At 39.9% G+C, this 18,518-nt stretch overlaps 1 protein-coding gene across 1 annotated transcript; it reads right to left on the reverse strand.

The window, feature by feature from the left end:
• Positions 1-1,190: 1,190 nt before the first annotated feature.
• Positions 1,191-14,615, reverse strand: ANKS4B (ankyrin repeat and sterile alpha motif domain containing 4B). Its single transcript, XM_036742350.1, has 2 exons — positions 14,330-14,615; positions 1,191-3,098 (listed from the first exon to the last, which is right to left on the reverse strand). The coding sequence occupies exons 1-2, from the start codon at positions 14,491-14,493 to the stop codon at positions 2,009-2,011; spliced, it is 1,254 nt and encodes a 417-aa protein (XP_036598245.1). The 5' UTR covers positions 14,494-14,615; the 3' UTR covers positions 1,191-2,008.
• Positions 14,616-18,518: the final 3,903 nt, after the last annotated feature.

The following is an 18,518-nucleotide window of genomic DNA, read 5'->3' on the forward strand; positions in this document are numbered from 1 at the left end:
GTCACTAAAGTCCCTTCTAACTCTACCATTCTGTGATTCATTCCCTATAACTCTTGAAGAAGCTTAAATAATGAAATAAAATCCCCAGGGATTAAATAACCTGGTGATTTTAGCAAAAAAAAAATTGGATATGTTGTGGATTTGGCCTAAATATTCTTACTGTTCAAAATTGTTTTCTGGGTTTTACAGGGGGTGTCCCAGCTGATCGGTTGTCTGATAGCAACAATGAAAATACACAAATCTGCAGTTACTACCAATTAGGTTAATCTTTAGCTGTAATTGGAAGATAGGTCATTTTTTCCTTCTCAAATAGAATCAGTTTTTTCTTTGCTTGCTTGGGTTTTGTTGTTTTGTTTTGTTTTTTTGGTCTCAGCTTGCATTTTTGTCAATATAGGGAGCTTCCTGTGAGGAAACTTCCTCTACCTCTACCAATGAAAATTTATACCATCTCTGCAACTGTCATCTTAAAGAGTTACCCGGGGCAGTCACAGAGCCAGTATGTGACAGAGGACAGATTACATCAAGGTGCATCTCAGGTAAAAATCATTTTCCATTGGGATAAGACAAAGAACATATTGCCCCCAAGTGCCATCTTTTTACGGCCGAGTTAGAGCTGAGCCCTGCCCTCCTCAGACCTCCACACCCAGGGGCCTGCTGAGATAAACTCAGGGCTCTGAGATATGGGTGGAGCCGGGAGGAGGGGTCTCACCTTTGTTGCCTCCATAGCAATTCCAGGTCTTTGCAGGACCTGCTTGAGCACACGGAAATTCCGGCTCTCTGTCTGGGCTTGCCAGAGCACATGGAACTTCCGGTTCTCTGCCTGGACTGCCTGACCGCAGGGAGCTTCGGGTTAGTGCAAACCCAGGAAGAGAAGGGGAGGAGAGTAGGCAGAGTCGGGGCGGTCCTAGTACCCAGGTGTCTTGATTTTACCTGTTCTTTCACCCATGTAACCAAAGAATGTAAAAGTTTGCTGCTATCCTGAATAAATCAGAGTTATTAACCACCTTCAGCTCCTGCCCCATACATTGTCCACGAGATCAGGCCCTTTGCTAGGCAAAGGCCTGGGTGTGGGGGGCTAACAGACCCCCACGAGTTGGTTGTTGAGGCGGAGGACCTCGCAACACCATCTCAGTGAGAATTCTGGCATTTTATAATGAACATGCTAAGGAACTTAAAGTAAGAGTCTCAAAATGATTCACCATTTATGTTTATTCACCATTTGTTGGGTTTGACAAGAAGCACCTGACAAGTACATTTGATTTGGGAGCATAGAGTACTAATAAAGATGGTGTCAGGAGTATGAATTTGGACACCATCTGGCTTTGTGCTATGAGGACTCAAAACCAACTAATTGCTGGAAAGTTATTTTGGTGTTGTGGGAGGTTAATAGAATTTGTGTAGGCTACCCTGTAATATCAATGCCAAATGACCATCCAAAGTAGAGGTGAAGGACCCCTCTGTGTATTCAGACCACCCTTAGATAATGCTTTTGGTGTTCACTTCAGAAGTGTAAAGAGGTTTTTCAAATGGGATGGCCTGGTCACTTTAGAAGAATTTGAATAAAAGAAACAGGTTATATAATATGATGAGAAATGATAGCTCAAATTCAGAGTTGAAACCAGAAAGAAGGTGCTTTTTTCTTCATTGTCATTCACTAGACCTTTCCTAAGATGAATCAGAAAAAATACTTGAAAAATACTTGTGAAATGAGCCATTTCTATGTTCCCTTGGTCTCTTTATGACACTCAGTGGTTGTTTATTTGGAAAGAGTCTCCCCAGAGTTCAAGATGTGAAGGTCTAGAAGACATCTTCAAGTCAAGGTAAGATTCCCCTAGAAGGTAATGAGGGATTTTCCAGGTGGTCATTTGGATTTGAGGTTTTATTTGGTTGTTTTTGGGTGTAGAAAGAGAAGGGAGAGAGAAGCAGTGGCCTGGCATCAAGATGTTTCCCAGACCTACATTATAAAGGTCCCATACTCTTGATTACTCCCCCTGGACACACTCATTCATCAGAGGCTTGTGTCGGTCATCTGGCCAGGATGCTGCAGTAACTGCTTCCTTCTACCTATGGCATTGAGGATTTTCTTCCTTGGGCCCAGCTGCATTTGTATGCTCTGGAGATCCTCATCTGAGCAAAGTAAGAGGGCTTCTAGATCTATTTGTTCTCTCATAAAGATGGGGATGAACTCACTCAGGTTCTGAGATATCAAGAACAATTCAAGAGGGGTAATATCTGCTTCATCTTCCTCCCATTCCACTTCATTCCCATTCCAAGGCACATCATCTTCATCTTCTTCTTCTACCTCTGCTTCTGGGTCAGTCTCACTAATGCCTCCTGATCCTTCTTTCTGGAGTAATCCAGAAACTATATTAAACCTTATTTCTCTTTTGCTGTCTGAGATATCTTCAATGGCTGAATTTCTTTTAAACACAATATTGCCCAGACCAGGACGGTTGAAAATGGACTCTTGCTGCTCATCACTATTCTTGTCTTCTGTGAGCTGTAGCTTATCTTTGAAACCATTTGTGAATGACTCTTCCTCATCTTCCTGGAACACTTCCATCACATTTTGCTGCCCTCTCCTGCTCTTCTTCTCTGTGCCTTTTCCCATCTGTTCTTCTGCATTCCTATTCTTCTTATATCTTGCCTTGAAGGTACCTTTTAAACCCTTGGAGAATGTTTCAAATACAGTGGGAACAGAGGAGTTTGAAGATGACCTGGAAAAAGTACCCTTGGAAGAAGTCAGGGTCCCAGCCTTCTCCTTGTTGAATGTGCGATTCATTTTATTCTGATGTTTATCCTGAAGTTTTTCACAATCTTTAATCTGCTTCCTGGCATTTCTTTGGGCCTGCTCCTTCTGTCTGGCAACTTTTTTTGGATTCAGGATGCTCTGATCCCTGGCGGCTTGGTCTAAGATGCCAACACATTCACTCTGCTCTCTGCTGGCAGCAGCATCTAGTGGAGACTGTAGGTCATTGTCTAGGGCAAATACATTGGCACCAAAGTTGATCAAGAATGAAACACAGTGGGTGTGTCCATTGGAGGCTGCACAATGGAGGGGAGTATTTCCCCAAATGTCACATTTATCAGGATCACCCCTGAAAGAGAAAGTGTAGAAAACACATATTAGTGTCCTGTCTTCATTCACTCAGCACCCATTATGTATCAGGAATAGTCCTCGGTACTAAGAATGCAATGAAAACAACCCCAAACCTGGAACAGTCCCTGACCTCAAGAAGCTTATGTTCTATTGGTAATAAAGAGCATGAACACACAACAGCTCATATGAAACAGATACAAAGTACTTTTCCAGAGGCGGGGGGGCCCTAACTAGTGGGAAGATTGCTTATAAGAGCTGGCACTTGAGTTGAACTTTGAAAGAAACTAGGAAATATAAGAGGCAGAGAGATGAAGAGAGCACCTTTCAGACTTGGGGGCAAAGAACTGAGGTAGGAGATGGAATGTTGTGTGCTGGGGCTGGAGCTTAAGAGGGTGTAGATGAGAGGATTGCAATAAACCTGGAAAGGAAGACTGAAGACAGATTGTCTTTTAAAGCCTTAACAGTGAAATTTTATTTTATTCTAGAGTCAAGAGGGAACCACTGGAGTTTCTTGAACAAGGAAGCGATGTAATCAGAACTGCACTTTAGGAATATCAGTTTGATGTCCACATGGAAGGTAGATTGGAAAGAAGGAAAGACTGGAAGTTGGCAGACCACTTAGGCTACTAAAATAAGCTAGGCAAGAGGTGATAAGGACTTAAACTAGGTTGATGTCCCCAGGAGAGGAGAGAAAGTGACGGACAAGAGAAATCTGATGGAGATAGCATTGCCGAGACTTGGTAACTGGTTGAATATGAGAGTTGAGGAAGAAGGAAGAGTCCAGGATGGATGATTCTAGGATTGGGAACCAGGATGGCTAGATGGATAGTGCTATCATCAACAGAAATAGGGAAGTTAGGAAGGGGAAAGGGTTAGGGAAAAGGTGATAATGAAGTGCTTATGGGACATCCAGTTCAAAATATCCAATAAGCAGCTGGGGCAGTAAGACTAGGGTTCGAGAGTGAGACTGGGGCTGGGTAGAATTTATCTGAAAGTGGTTTGCATAGATGTGGTGGCTGAATGCAGGGAAACCAATGATATTCTTTAGACAAAGAAACTGTAGAGAAAGAAGGGAAGAGGGCCCTGGGGTTCAGTTGTGCATAGGAGGTGGAACATTAATGATAACCAGCAAAGAATATTGAGAAGGAGCAGCCATGTAGGAAGGGGAAAAAATAGGAGAAAGCGGTCACTAAGACCTAAGGAGGAGAGAGTGGTTAATATCATTAAAAATGGAGAGGTCAAAAAGGATGAGGACTGAGAAAAGGTCATTAGAAATGACAATTAATAAATCATTGATAACCTTGGAGAAAATAGTTTAGCTTGAGTAATGGAATCAGAAATGAAATATTTATTGCAATGTGGTTGAAAAGTGAGTGTGAAGTGAGAAAATGGAGGTAGTATATATAGACAGCTTTTTCTAATAATTTAGCTATGAAAGGAGAATACATAGGATGGTAGTTTGAGGGTACAGTAAGGTCAAATGAAGGGTTTTTTTAAGGTTGGGGACAATCTGGGCATGTTTGTAAGCAGCAGGAAAGGAGCCACTAGATGAAGGAGAGATTGAAAACTAGAGAGAAAGCAGCTAATGAAGGGATATGCTCCCAGAAGAGACTGAAGGGAATGGAATCAGGAGTAGAGGAAATGGCATTGTCCAGGAAAAGGATCAGCTCTTCTTAGATTGGAGCAAAGGAAGAAAGAGTGGGGAATAACATGAAGGTGACTGGAAGTGTAGACCTGTGGAGAAGAGAGAGCTAAATTATGGTGGATGGCCCTGATTTTGTCAGTGATGTTCAGAAAGATAGACAGTCATGAAATTAGGCTTATAGGAGTCATCATTGGTGGGATTGGAAGACCCTGGGCATTCCTGAATTTATCCCTAAATGCTATCTTTCTAATACAAAGGCAAATACAGAACAAGAAGAAGTAGAACCAGGAGAATTTGGTAGGAAAAGAATAAACGTCAGGGTGCTTGGAAAGAAGGACAAAATAAGTGGAAAGGGCGCAGCTTGTCAAAGCTTTATAAAAGAATAAAAAAATCATTTTTAATCACTTATTACGTGCCAGGAAAAAATAAGTGGCAGGAGTCCTAAAACTTAGAACAAGCTAAATTTGCTGAAGAAAGCTAAAGTCAACCAAAAGGGGTTGAGTTTTGAAAAAAAATATATATATATACTAAGGGAGAAAAAAGAGGATGATAGAAGAGATAGGTCTGTTGCTTGAAATGGATGGCAGGAAGGAGGAAGTAGAGCTGCTCATTTCTCACTGTGCTGGTTTTCTTTGACCAGGAGCATGGCTTTTGAGCAACACAACAAAAATGGCCCAAGGGGAGTTGATACCCAAGTAAGGAGTGAGCAAAAGGGCTCCTCACCACCCTTGATCAGTTCAGGTTGACTTGCCCAGCTGAACTGAATCCTGAAGTACTCAAACTGGCAGCTGTGATAGCTAGCTCACTGTCTGGGATATTTGAAATATAGTGGAAAATGGGAGGGGCTCTATGGGCCTGGAGAAAGGCAAATGTTTCAGTTTTCAGAAGAGGAAATAAAATCTGCAGTGAGCAGTGATTCCTGGGAAAATTCCAGATGAATTGCTAAAAGAAATGGTTAGTGGGGCAGCTAGGTGGTGCAGTGAGTAAAGCACCGGCCCTGGAGTCAGAAGGACCTGAGTTCAAATCCAGCCTCAGACACTTGACACGTACTAGCTGTGTGACCTTGGGCAAGTCACTTAACCCCAACTTCCCTGCCTTCTCTCCCCCCATCCCCAAAAGATACAGTTAGTGAACACCTAGCCAAGGATGCAGTGATTTCAAAGAGCCAGCACAGCTTTGCAGGGGTAGGTCATGCCAGACTAAGCTTATTCCCTTTCATGACAGCATTACTAAACTGGTGGATTAGGGAAATGCTATACATACATTGTTTAACTAGATTTTAGAAGAGTATTTGATGAAGTATTCCATACTATTCTTGTAAGAAAAAGGAAGAGATGTGAGCCAGATAGTCATACAACTAGATTCTGAACTGGTTGAAAGACCAGACATGCTTGTAAGCAATAAGAAAGAATCCTATGGGTAAGAAAAGAGCAAAGTGTAGTAGTTAATGGTCCAATGAAAAAAATAAAATTGGCAGGAGGTCTCTAGAGCATGGGAATGATCGAAATAGGTCATGGTATCCAAATGGTTATGGCCCTATGATATTTAACAATTGTAATGATGGCTTGAATAAAGGCCTGAATGGCATAGCCATCAAATTTACAAATGTCACAAAGGTGAGAGTGGCAGCTTCCATACTGGATGGCAAGAATTGGGATCCAAAATGGTCCCAACAGTCCTAGAGAGTTGAACTGACTCTAATAAGGCAAAATAAAATGAAGATAAATGTAAAGTTTTACTAAGGTAGAAAAAAAAATCTGCCTTGTCCAGTTTAGTTTGTCTACCAAGTTTGGCAGGAAGATTGTAAAGGTCTGTAAAAGCCCAAATGAGGAGTCTGGATTTTATTTTTGAGGCTAGAGACATGATCAGACCTACACTTTAGTAAGCTATCTATTGGAACCCTCTCCTTGTCCAAGGCACACCTGCCTTAAGTTCATCCTTCAAAAGTCTATGGAACCAAGGGAAATGCTGTTGCGTTCCTCTCACCCCTGGTAGTCCTTGACCAGCAAGCAACTGTCTCGGTACGCAGTGATGAGGCAGGAGTCAGGATAGAAGGCACTCCATTTATTGTTTCAGCAAGCAGGATTTTTATGCAGTACTAGCCTTCGTTACTGGGTGCAAGCAAGCTCGTGCACGATCCTCTAAGCCTATCAGGAGCCCGAAGGCCATGCATCACAGCTTGTGGACAACTCGTGTCCAGTGCTTATTTGGAAGGGGGTATGTGCTGTTCACAGCCTGCCTTATCAGAGGAGGAGGACCTGAGCCAGACTGTGTAGCCCCAGATAATTCCTTTTTCCCACGGGACTGTCCATGGGCCTCAACTCCCAAGCTCTCAAGAGCCCCTTATAGAATGCCATAGATAAAGTTTACCTAAATTTTAGCAAAGTATTTTGTAAAGTATCTCATATTATTTATAGAACAGATAGAGAGATATGGGTCCAATGATAATATAGTTTGAAGGATTTGGAACTAGTTGAAAAAAGTAATAGTTAATAGTTCAATGACAATTTGTCTAAAAGTCTCCATTGAAATGTTCCAGGGGCCTATTCTTGGCTCTGTGCTATTTTTAGCATTTTTATCAATGACTTAGATAAACGGATAGATGGGATGTTTATCAAATTTGCCATCCTGTGTGTTAGCTACCTCTCCCAGTTTTTAGCACCTACAGAGTCAGGATTCTAGAAGGTTTCAATAGCTTGAATATTTGGTTGACTCTGATAAGATGACATTCAATACAGATAAATGTAAAGTTCTACCCTTAGATGAAAAAAAATAGTTTCACAAGTATAGAATGGTTAGACAGTTTGTCTAAAAAAGGCATGGGGTTTTAATGGACAGCAAACGCAATGAACCAACAGTGTGAAGTGAAAGCCAAAAAAGCTAATGTGACCTTGGGATGCATTAAGAGGAGCATAGCTCCAAGACATAAGGTGATGCTATCTCTATGTACTCTGTCATGATAAGACTGTATCTCAAGTATTTTGTTTGGTTCTGGACATCAGGGTTTAGGAAGAATACTGATAAGCTTGAGGAAGCCAACCAGGAAGATGAAGGGACTTGAATCCATGTCCTATGAGAATACCGTTGTTGTTGTTTGGGCGTTTTTCAGTTGTCTCTGACTCTTTGTGACCCTATTTGTAGTTTTCTTGGCAAGGACACTAGAGTGGTTTGCCATATCCTTCTCCAGCTCATTTTACAGACAAGAAAACTGAGGCAAACAAGGTTAAGTGACTTGCCCAGGGTCACACAGCTAGGAAATGTCTGAGGCTGGATTTGAACTCAGGTCTTCCCGACTCCAGAATAAGCACTGTATCCATTGTGCCATCTAGCTGCCCCCTAGGAAAAGAGGGCAAAGGAAATTGGAATGTGTATTCTAGAAAAAGAGAATGAGTTTTCAGATGGGGCATAAGACATAAGACGTGTCTTCAAGTATTCAAAACACTGTCCTGTAGAAGAGAGATTAGACTTGTTCTGTTCTGTTCTAAAGGATAGAACAAAGAGCTTTGAATAAACACTGTTAAGGGGTAAATTGAGGCTTGATGTCAGGAAAAAAACTTCCTTACAAATGTAGCTATCCAAAAATATAATGGGATGACTTAGGAGGTGTTGGGTTCTTCTTCACTGAAAGTCTTTAAGCAGAGTTTGGGTGAACACTTGTTGGGTAGGTTATAGAGGAGATTCCTTGTACATATGGGATTGGACTAGATGGCTGCAGAGATTGGCTCCCTTTCAGCTCTACAATTCTAAAACATGAATATATCAATCACAGACCTAAAATTTGTGGAGATGATATGTAATGGAAGGGTTGTAGCTGTCTTCCCATTCTGCAGGCAGGTATGTGAAGTTAACAATTTCAAATTAAAGGGCTTAACATTCTCTTGGTCTCCTAAAAAGAAAACCAAAAAATACTTCCAACAGATGACAGTGGTCAAGTAGGAAAAGTGCTGCATTTGGAGTCAGATAGCCTGGGTTTAACTCTTAATTTTCTTATTTATTCCTCCCACAACTTTGGGCAAATTACTTTACCTCTAAGCCTCAGTTTCCCTGTCAATTAATGAGGTGGTTGTACTAGGTAAACTCTAAACTTCCAGCTCTAAAGCTACGATTCTATAAATGTATTTTCTGAATCCAGCAGACTGTGGTAGGGGTGAAAAAGAACCCTAACCTCCTGAAAGAACAAAATTAACCAATGAAATTCAATTTCGTCTTTTTGATTGTAGGATAGAACATTTATTCCTGAACCATGAGGTTGAGACCCTGGGTAACCCTATTTGTCTCAGTCTCCTCATTTGTCAAATGAGCTGGAGCAGGAAATGGTATACCACTCTAGTATCTTTACCAAAAAAATCCCAAATGGGGTCATGAAGAGTCAGGTGTGACTGAAAATGACTTAAACAACAACTTCAGATTCTAAATCCTACACTCATTCTGGCCATTAGAATGAAAGGAAGTCTTTTAAAAAAATTCTGATAGCCAGCTACCATGTTGTGACGGCTCTAGCATGTTGGGTAGATACTCTGTGGAGAACTGATAGAAAGACATGGTCAAGAATCACACAGGACGAGGAAGTGTAGAGGGGTTGCAATACGAATCAATGGAAGAAGTAATCGACACCAGAAAAATCTATCAAAGTCGAAGTTATGGTCAGATTTAATGAACTTGCCATCTGTGACTTGATCTGAGTTATTGATGAAAATGTTAAACACCACAAGGCCAGTCAGAATACCTGAGGTACTGGATGGTTTCTCCCCTACTTGTTACTATGGAGTTGCATTCTTTGACACTTATTACTATGAACTTGGGCAAGGAGCTTAATTTCTCTAGGCTTCAATTTCCTCATCTGGAGGATCGGTTGGACTGGTTGGACTAGATAGATGGCCACTGAGGTCCCTTCCAGCTTTAGAGCTATGATACTATAATCGTCCAAGAGAGAGGTTAGCTTACAGTTGGGAATACAAATAATAGCCACTCAGCTGCAGCAGAAATAGTCTCTAAGTCACTATTATTCTCCATAATAGTTGCGATTTCAGTCCTGTTTTTGTTTTTGACTTGTGGGTGTTTATTCCTCAACCCTAAGGACCTGGTTGAAGATTTTCCAGCCAGTTGGTACCACTCAGCTTCCTTTCGTTAACATCACTAGCTTCACAACCATGTGGCTCTCTCCTTTTCATCCTTACACCAACCTTCTATAGGTTTCACTAACTTGCCCCACCCACTAACCCCCTCTATTCATTTCCTTTATTCTCTAATTGTTCCAGTTACCTTTTCTAATTTCCCTTTACTCATCTTGAAACTACCTCTTCCTTATCCTTCTTAAACTTCATAATTCTTCAGGTTTTACTACCTAATCTTGTGCCACTGCTGAATGGCACAATGGATGGACCAGTGTCCTTGGAGTCAGGAAGACCTGAGTTCAAATCTAGCCTCAGACATTCACTAGCTATGTGACCCTGAGCAAATCACTTAACCCTGTTTGCCTCAGTTACCTCATCTGTAAAATGAGCTGGAGAAGGAAAAGGCAAACCACTCCAGTATCTTTGCCAAGAAAACTCCAAATTGAGTCATGAGGAGTCAGACACAACTGAAATGACTGAACAACAAACTTTCCAGGGATATTGTGAGCATGAAATATATTTTGCAAACCATAAAACACCATAAATCCTAGCAATTATTATTAATATTATCATTATTATCATATCCTCTTCAGTTGTCTTTGACCATGCTTTTTTTTCAACCCAGAAATAGAATGTGGATCAGCATCTGGGCTTGGAGATTGTTTTTAAAGTTTTCCTCAATTTATTCCTTTTCACGAAATTTTTCCTTGCCTTATTCAACCTCTGATGTACCTCAATAGTCCAAACCCCTCGAAGACACCTGCTCTATGTCCTCCTCCTTATCTGGCTTAGGTCCTCCTTTATTCTCACACTCTTCTCACAGAAGCAAAAAAATAGTTGTATCTTTTGTATCTTCCCTGCCTAGAAATATCTGGGGAATTGCTCACATACTGTCCTCATAATTGTGTCACTCCCAGCATAAATCTCCTCTATGTACACTTGATGCAGGCCAGTTGCTTTTCCTACCTTGCTTCTCTTTAGCACCATTTCTACCTCCTCCATGAGTACAAGCGTGGTGGTTCTGTCCTTATGGATGAAAAACATTTGTTATCAAAACAAAACATTTGTTATTTAAAAATCCTTATAAATCTTTTCTATTTTTTTTATTTATTGTTCTCTATCCTTTCTCATCCCTAAATTTTCTTGGGCTGAATTTGGTTGGTTGGGTCTATTGTCAAATTTTCTTTAAATTGGTTCTAGTCTATATAGCTTCTCTCTGATAACATCGACTGTTTCTCTGATTTATCAGTGGATACTGCTTATAATCTTCTGTCATCCACTACACAAGATTTTACAAATGAGTTTTATTCTAAGTTAGTGCTTCCTTGGGCTACTATTTCATTCTCTTTGGTGAATAAATCAAGAGTTTGCTGACTAAGGCACCTTTTAGTCTCTTTGGGTATCCATGTTATGGTAACTGATTTAAAGTTAAACTAACGTATGAAATTATTGTCTGGGTCAATGCCCTTTCTATCATTATCAATAACTTGTTTGTATAGGTCAGGATTAAATTGCTTCCATTGCACTCCACATGTTTTATTTCCTTTCATGCTTTCTCCTTGCTTTGTATTCATTTTCATCCTTTTTCTCCCAAGTCTAGAGTCTGACTGACCAGGAATGACTCCCGCACTAGTAATCAAGCATTTCCAGGTGTTAAAAAGATAATAAATTATTTTTTGTGATGCTATACGGTTCTCACCATGTCTAGAGCTTAATGATTCTTTTCTTGAAGAAAGTAATTATGGCATTTAGGCTTAAGGCTTCATCTTTGAATGCTTTCATTCCTTTTTGCTGGTCCTTTTTCTCCCAATATATTTCTTACCATTGTTACCTAGTCCTGCCTTTGCATTGAAGTCACTAAGTGACCAAGTGTATATGGATTTAGTTTGGAAGATCTTGTCAAGTTCTTCATATAATTTTTCTACCTCTTCATCCTGAGGCATCATATTAGATTACTAAATATCCTATGCATTGATATTTCTTATTGTTTTGGGATGTCTAATAAAACCAATTGCCAATTCCTTTGTCTTGCCAAGGAATACCTATGAACCATCCTTACACTTAGCTTCAAATTCTTTCTTCTGATTTTTTTTATAGTAAGCTAGTCAAAATAGATGCTATTCAGTTCCGTATTTAAATATGCAATGGTGGCCACCCCATGGAATATGCATGCAGCTGGACTGAGCTCCCTTGGGCCACCTCTGAGTTGGGCCATAGGTGCTGGGTTGGTAATGGAACTTAGCTGCTTGAGATGGTGAAGCAATCTCATCATTGGTCGTCTGGTCCATGTGACAGTGGCAAGGGGTGCCTGTTGTCAAAGAAGGTTGGTCACTGAGTCACATTAATATTTTCTATCACGTTATGGAAGTAACCAAGAATCTGCTCATTCAATCCTGAGGCTAGAATAGAGGAGCTTCAAGGTCACCTAGTTTAGACCCTTGCTTCTAGGAAAGATTATACAGAAATTATCCTAGACAGCTATTTTTGCAATTCTTAAAGATCTCAGGGGAATGAAATTACAGGTGGATGATTTTTTTGTCTTCCTTTTTCACATTCCTTCCCTTTCACACTCCCATCTCTCCACTATAGCTCCCTATGTTAAACCCCATACTGTCATGTATTATGCTGAGATTGGCAAACTTTGATAGTGTCTGGCTGAGGTTCCAACTCTTTTCTCCTAGTTTTCTTTTCTGATCTGAATAATGTAATGAAACTGGCACACCCTCTCCCTTGCTACCAATCATCCCCTAGCACCCTTCACTCAATCTGACAGAATCGTACTGTGTTGGCTGACCAATGTTCTTATATTTTGGTGAGGCCCCTTTTCTCTTTCTAAGTGAATAATCCTTTTTGAACCTTGTTCACTGAGAAATAGTTAGGACCTTCGGTGGAATACCGGGATTCTGCAATAACCTCACCGCGATCATTTTCTTTTCTGTCCTTGGAGTAAGGTAGATAAACTGGAGCCTGAAGAAATGATTGATGATACTCTGCTTAAGGCTAACCCTATATGTAAATAAGTGGGTAGGTACCACCCTAGAGGCCCATGGAAAACTCACTGCCTAAAACTATTCTTACCCTTCCGATTTGAAATCATCACCTATGGATTACAAGTGGAGTAGAGGACAAAATTGGAAAGGGGTGCCATTAAGGTTGTTTACCTGGGAATGGCCTTTAAGACCTCTTCCATTAGTGCATTAGGGAAAGCTAGTTTATTAGATGATCTTTGAGCCTAATGAGAGAAGATGTTTAGTAAATTTCAAAGAGAAGATAAGTAGAGAAAGGTTAGGAGTGTGGGAGTCAGGGAACAGCAGGAAAATAGCAAACTAGGGGAGGCTTGTCCCCATAATTGGGAGTTGGGAGAAGAGATGTCAATGTCAAAGTTGAACAGAACATAAAAAACGTGGCTAACTTCACAACTCTGTCTAGGGGCTGGCCTTGACCCTGATTTTCCCCATCATAAGCATCTTTTCCATTTCTTTCCTCCTTCCCTTCTGGGTAATACCTTCTCTCTCCCTCTCTCCCTCCTCCTTTATTGTCCCTACACACACACACACACACACACACACACACACACACACACACACACGCATTGCTTAGTGCTATTGGTGGTCCTCAGAATTAAGCAGATTGCTAATGCCTCAATTAGGACAAAGAGAGATCATTGTTTAGGCCTAGCTTTGGATGAAATGGTTTCCATAGTCAGGCTAACTCAAAGTCCTATAGCTTATTAAATTGGCTCATAAATAAGCCAGTGGCCCAACTTTGAAACTGGGTCTTGCTACAGGGGCAGGGACAAGATCTTCAAGAAAGGAAAAACTTCATGCAAGAGACTTCATAAGTGAAGAGAAAATAAAAATTCTATAAGCTAGAATTTATGTTGGTAACATTCTTGGAAATAAAACTTCTTAAAGGTTGAGCATTTTCTTTTGGGTAAAAGAATTCATAAAATAATACAATTGCTTCTCCCCTACCCCCACTTTGTACCCATTTAAACTGCATTTTAAAATCATGCCAGATACATGGAGTTTGTCCTCTTGAAAATCTTCAACAAAGACGATTATGTATTTATCCTTGGCAACCCATTCCAGTGTCTCCGGCTTATAATAGAAACATCATCTTTTCTTTGCCATTATAACCAGGCCATCCTCCTCCATCCTCAATGGCAAAACCAAACAAAGCAAAACAAAAAACCTAGTGGCAGCTCAATAGTTAAAACATGCATTTCTGGATCTGTGTAAATGTCTATTATCATGATCATTATTATTGAGATAGGCCTGTTATTCAGGATTGTAAAACACAAGGAAGAAATGCTAACTGTAGGATTTCCCCTTTTCCCAAGGAGACAGTTATTTAAAGACTTCTGGAAAGAGTCATAGGATTTGCCCCTCGTGCCATTCACATTACTTTCATGTGAAAAAAATCCCCTAAGTAACTTGGCCTTTTTCAAAAACTATAGTCTAAACTTACCCCCTGCTACAGATGATCTCTAGGGCTTCCAAGTTGCCATGGTAGGCTGCCAGGAGTGTGGGGGTCATGCCATCTTCGTCAGACAGATTGAGATCTCGCTTGGTAGCCTCTTTCAGAATTTCCAGGTAGCCATCAGTTGCGGCCTGGTGGTACCGGGTTGACATTTTAAATTCGACTCTTCCCTTACCTCACCCGGCACTCATAGAGTATTTACTCTAAGTCTTCCACCAGGCAGAGTGGCTTACCCAGCAGCCCTGCCTCAATGGGGAGGGTTAATCAGTGACTATAAGCTGCAGTATACCTTCAGCAAGGTAGAAATACGAGGGCAAAGCTCATCCCCTATCTGCAGCCCTGGAGGAAGGCAGAAAAGTATTTAGGTCTGAAATTGGAAATTGTCCTTCCAGAATGGCTGTGCTCGTGGTTATTTTATTTCCCTCATACTCCCAAGTATTTCACAGTTTGGAGGGAACTGAAACAGTGGTTAAGTCACTAGCTATTATCATAAAGGTGACATACATAGGCAATATAGTCACTGAACAATAGAAGACAGTTTTCATTGTCACATAACCTAGCACTACTCCCCAGATTTCACCTGGAAAGTGTCCTTTTAAAATCTGTAACTATGCTGTCCTCTCCTGTTTTCTCTGCCCCCATTGTCACAAAGAAAACATTATTCTAGGGGGATGCTTCTATGCTTCATGTATCTTCCATTCTCAGCTACTTCCCAACAATAATTTGAGCTGAAAGCTGTCCTTTGATCCCTTTTCTGGTTGTCATGTAAACAGTAGGAGGAGCATGTGAGATAACTGAATCATTTGGCTGCAGAGAAGAATGAATTCTGCTAGGGCAGGCTAACTTTGTTCAGGAGACATGGCTAACCTGGGAATAAAGAAGAGATTGAGCACAAATGTTGACTCACTTATGAAGAAACTTTTAATGCCCAGAATGTTAAATTTAATATCCCGCCTATTTTAATCTTTTTAGTTTCTTTTGTCCCTAAATAATTTTTCTTTGTCTCTCAACCAATGTAAAGTTTTTTTTAAACAAAAACAAAACCATTATCCATATCTTGCCCCCAAAACATGAGAGAGTAGGTAAATTACATGGATTTCTTTTTGCTTGTTAACTGTATTTATTTGTTGCATTTGTCCCATTTGAAGTATTTCTAGACCAAACAACTTGTTTGTCTCTAGTTTGTTCTGAAAGAATGATGAAAATAGTTTTTTGGGGGGAAGGCTTTGAAAGAGAAAGGGTTGGGAGAAGGAAAGAACATCTTGAAACGACTGACGTAACAACAACAAAAAGGCAGTAATAGTGCTTTTCTTTAGTCGAAAGCCTATCTTTTTATCGATGAGCATGAATATGCTCCACATTGCAGGATGTGTGATTTTGGGATAGATTCTGGTTGCCTTGGCAGGGAGCAGGGGAGAGGCGGTGTTATATTCCAAAGGATATTTGAATAGCTTTTCCTTAGTAGCTAAAAGCCGCTCTCTTTTCTGCCTGCACTATCTATTGTTGGACTTTGAAATTTTGGTGTTTAACTATATGCTGCTTTGTGATTAAAGATTGAGTTGTCTGTGCTCCAAGATTTTTATAGATTAGAGCTCTGTCATCCATTTTCAATATTTCTAGATAGTTCTCATGCATTGTTCCTACATTCAGGCTTTTCAAATCAATAACATTTTCCCAGGATATCAATGATCCTCAGATTATCTGAGTCCTTTTCTCAAGGTCAGTTTGACTTTGGTAGAATATGAGCTCTTCTAATGATGTTATCCTCTGACTCTGTCCTACCAAATTTTCTGTATCTATATTTTTGAATCCCAAATCTTTCATTCCCTTTTTACAGTTTCTATTGTTTTATAGAAATTCTTATTGTTATGTGTTTTTGTATTGTAGGAGAGTCCAGATGAAATACATCATCCTACACAGAGTTAAAATAAACTTTATTGCCACTCATAGGGGAAGAAAGAGAATAGTTGACTGCAGGAACAGTCTCAATGTACAGCCTCTATGCCTGCAGTGGGTAGTACCAGGTAGCAGGGGAGAGAGGAGGAAGAATCCACCAGGTGATAGAAACCCTCAGGCTCAAACTTATACATTGTTTGAGGAAAGAACCAGTATGTTACCAGTGTGAGGCTGACTTGTTATCTATAGAACCAAAAAGATGAGAATATTTACAAAATTACCCAATGAGGAAGGAGGGACAAGGAGCAGGGAACTAGAAATGATGATGAGGGGAAAAGGAAATTTAATTCTGATAGTATCACTCCAGGAAAAGGCTGAAAAGGGTGCTTAAAGTCTAGGTTTTTGTACACTTGCATCCTAAGGGGTCTATGGCCTTATCAATCAAACTGGTTTTCACCTGTCAACATTTATTAACTGCCTAATTGCTCATTTGTTTTACTGGATTCTTCAGTAGAAGCTCTGGTTTGTTCATTAATCTCAGACCCATTTTCTACCCTTATTTCCATTCTAAATTTTCTTATTTCTTTTTTAAAAATTTGTGGAGTGTCTTGTTGCTTCAATGTTTCTCCTTTTAAAAAAAACCAAAATATTTCAACATTTTCTTGCATTTCTTTCTAAAATAAATTTTATTGGTATCTTTTGTTTTTGTATTACCTGCATTTCCCAATTTTTCTCTCCTCTTCCCCTTCACAGAGAGCCATACTTATAACAAAAAAATTTTAAAAGATAGAAGTCAGTTCAACAAAGCAACACAATGGAAAAAGTCCAACATTATCAATATTATTTCAAACCCATAATCCTCTACTTCTTCAAAAAAGGTAAGGAACTGCCTTATTATAGCTCTTCTTTGGAGTCAAGCTTGGTTGCTGTAATTTCATAGCATTCAATTTCCTTCTGGATCTTTATTTAGATTCAGCCTTGGATTTGGCCAGTGTTCTGCTATCTCTTCCTAGTTCTGATATCCGCTTACCTCCTCTATGCTTTGATTCTCTTGAGGCACCTAGGTGGCATGGTAGATAAAGCTCTGAGCCTGGAGGCAGGAAGACTTGAGTTCAAATCTAGCCTAGATATTTATTGTGTGACCATGGGCAAAGTCACTTAACTTCTGTTTGCCTCAGTTTCTCCAATTGTAAAATGGAGATGATAATAGAACCTATCTCCCAGATTTGTTGTGAGGATCAAATGAGTTAATATTTGTAAAGAATTTAGCACAGTGCCTGGCACATGGTAGGCACTAAATAAATGATATTACTGTTGTTCTTATTATCTTATTATTTTAGCTTGGCCAACCCTGACTGATGGGAGAGCTTATTAATGCATTCTTAATACCACTTCTGTCCATAGGAAAGGGTTAAAAAGGCTTTGTATTGCCAGAGCTAAATGAAAGATAGCAAGTCTGAGCATGTACATTCTGGGTCAGATATATGAAAGAGTCCATTATGAATTGACTAAAAGTAGCAGCAGTAAAATTATTTCATTAGGGACTGCAAGATATTTCATTCCCATGTGGTCATTTAGGTGGAGGGTGGGGAGGGCAGAGAAAAGAAAGCAAAGGCTATTACAAATTCATATGCATACAAATTTCTAATCCACCCTGAGAAAAACTTGTCAGCCCACTTCCAACTAGACTTTTTTCCCTTTGTTCTCTAAAGCTATTCATTGCTAAATTGTAAGAGAAATGCAGTGGCTTGGGTGACCCAGAAATACATACATTCATGTAACGAGTAGACCCTCTCTTCCCCTCAAGAGATCTGGTTTTCAACAAGCAGTTTTTCTCCAGTCTCTAAAGCTATTCATTTCTAATTATAAAAGAAACTTGCTTGCATGGAATATAAACCCACACATATTTTGGTAAGAAGGAAAAAGGCGATGAGAGGAAATCTGCCTTTCACAAATCATTTTTAATTAATGTTGTCTTGTTTTGTATTTCATTTAAGGCAAAACCAAAAAGGAAATAAGGGAGTTTCAAAAAACTCCCCATTACAACATGACCCACAGGAACCTTGTAAAGCCCAAACAATGCATCACTTTACTACCTTGGGACCTGTTGTGAACGTGTGCATGATCCTATAAAATCTCGTTATCTGTTCAGATAAGCACATTGTTGTCAAATGAACTCTTCAGAAAATGACTGCTAAATGTCTTGTCCTTTTTAACATTGGGCCAAAATTGTTTCAACCAACTTGAATAAGACTTTTCTTGTTCACAAGATTTCAGATAC

The sequence above is a fragment of the Trichosurus vulpecula genome, chromosome 1 (assembly GCF_011100635.1).
Source record: "Trichosurus vulpecula isolate mTriVul1 chromosome 1, mTriVul1.pri, whole genome shotgun sequence".
Classification (NCBI taxonomy): Eukaryota; Metazoa; Chordata; class Mammalia; order Diprotodontia; family Phalangeridae; genus Trichosurus; species Trichosurus vulpecula.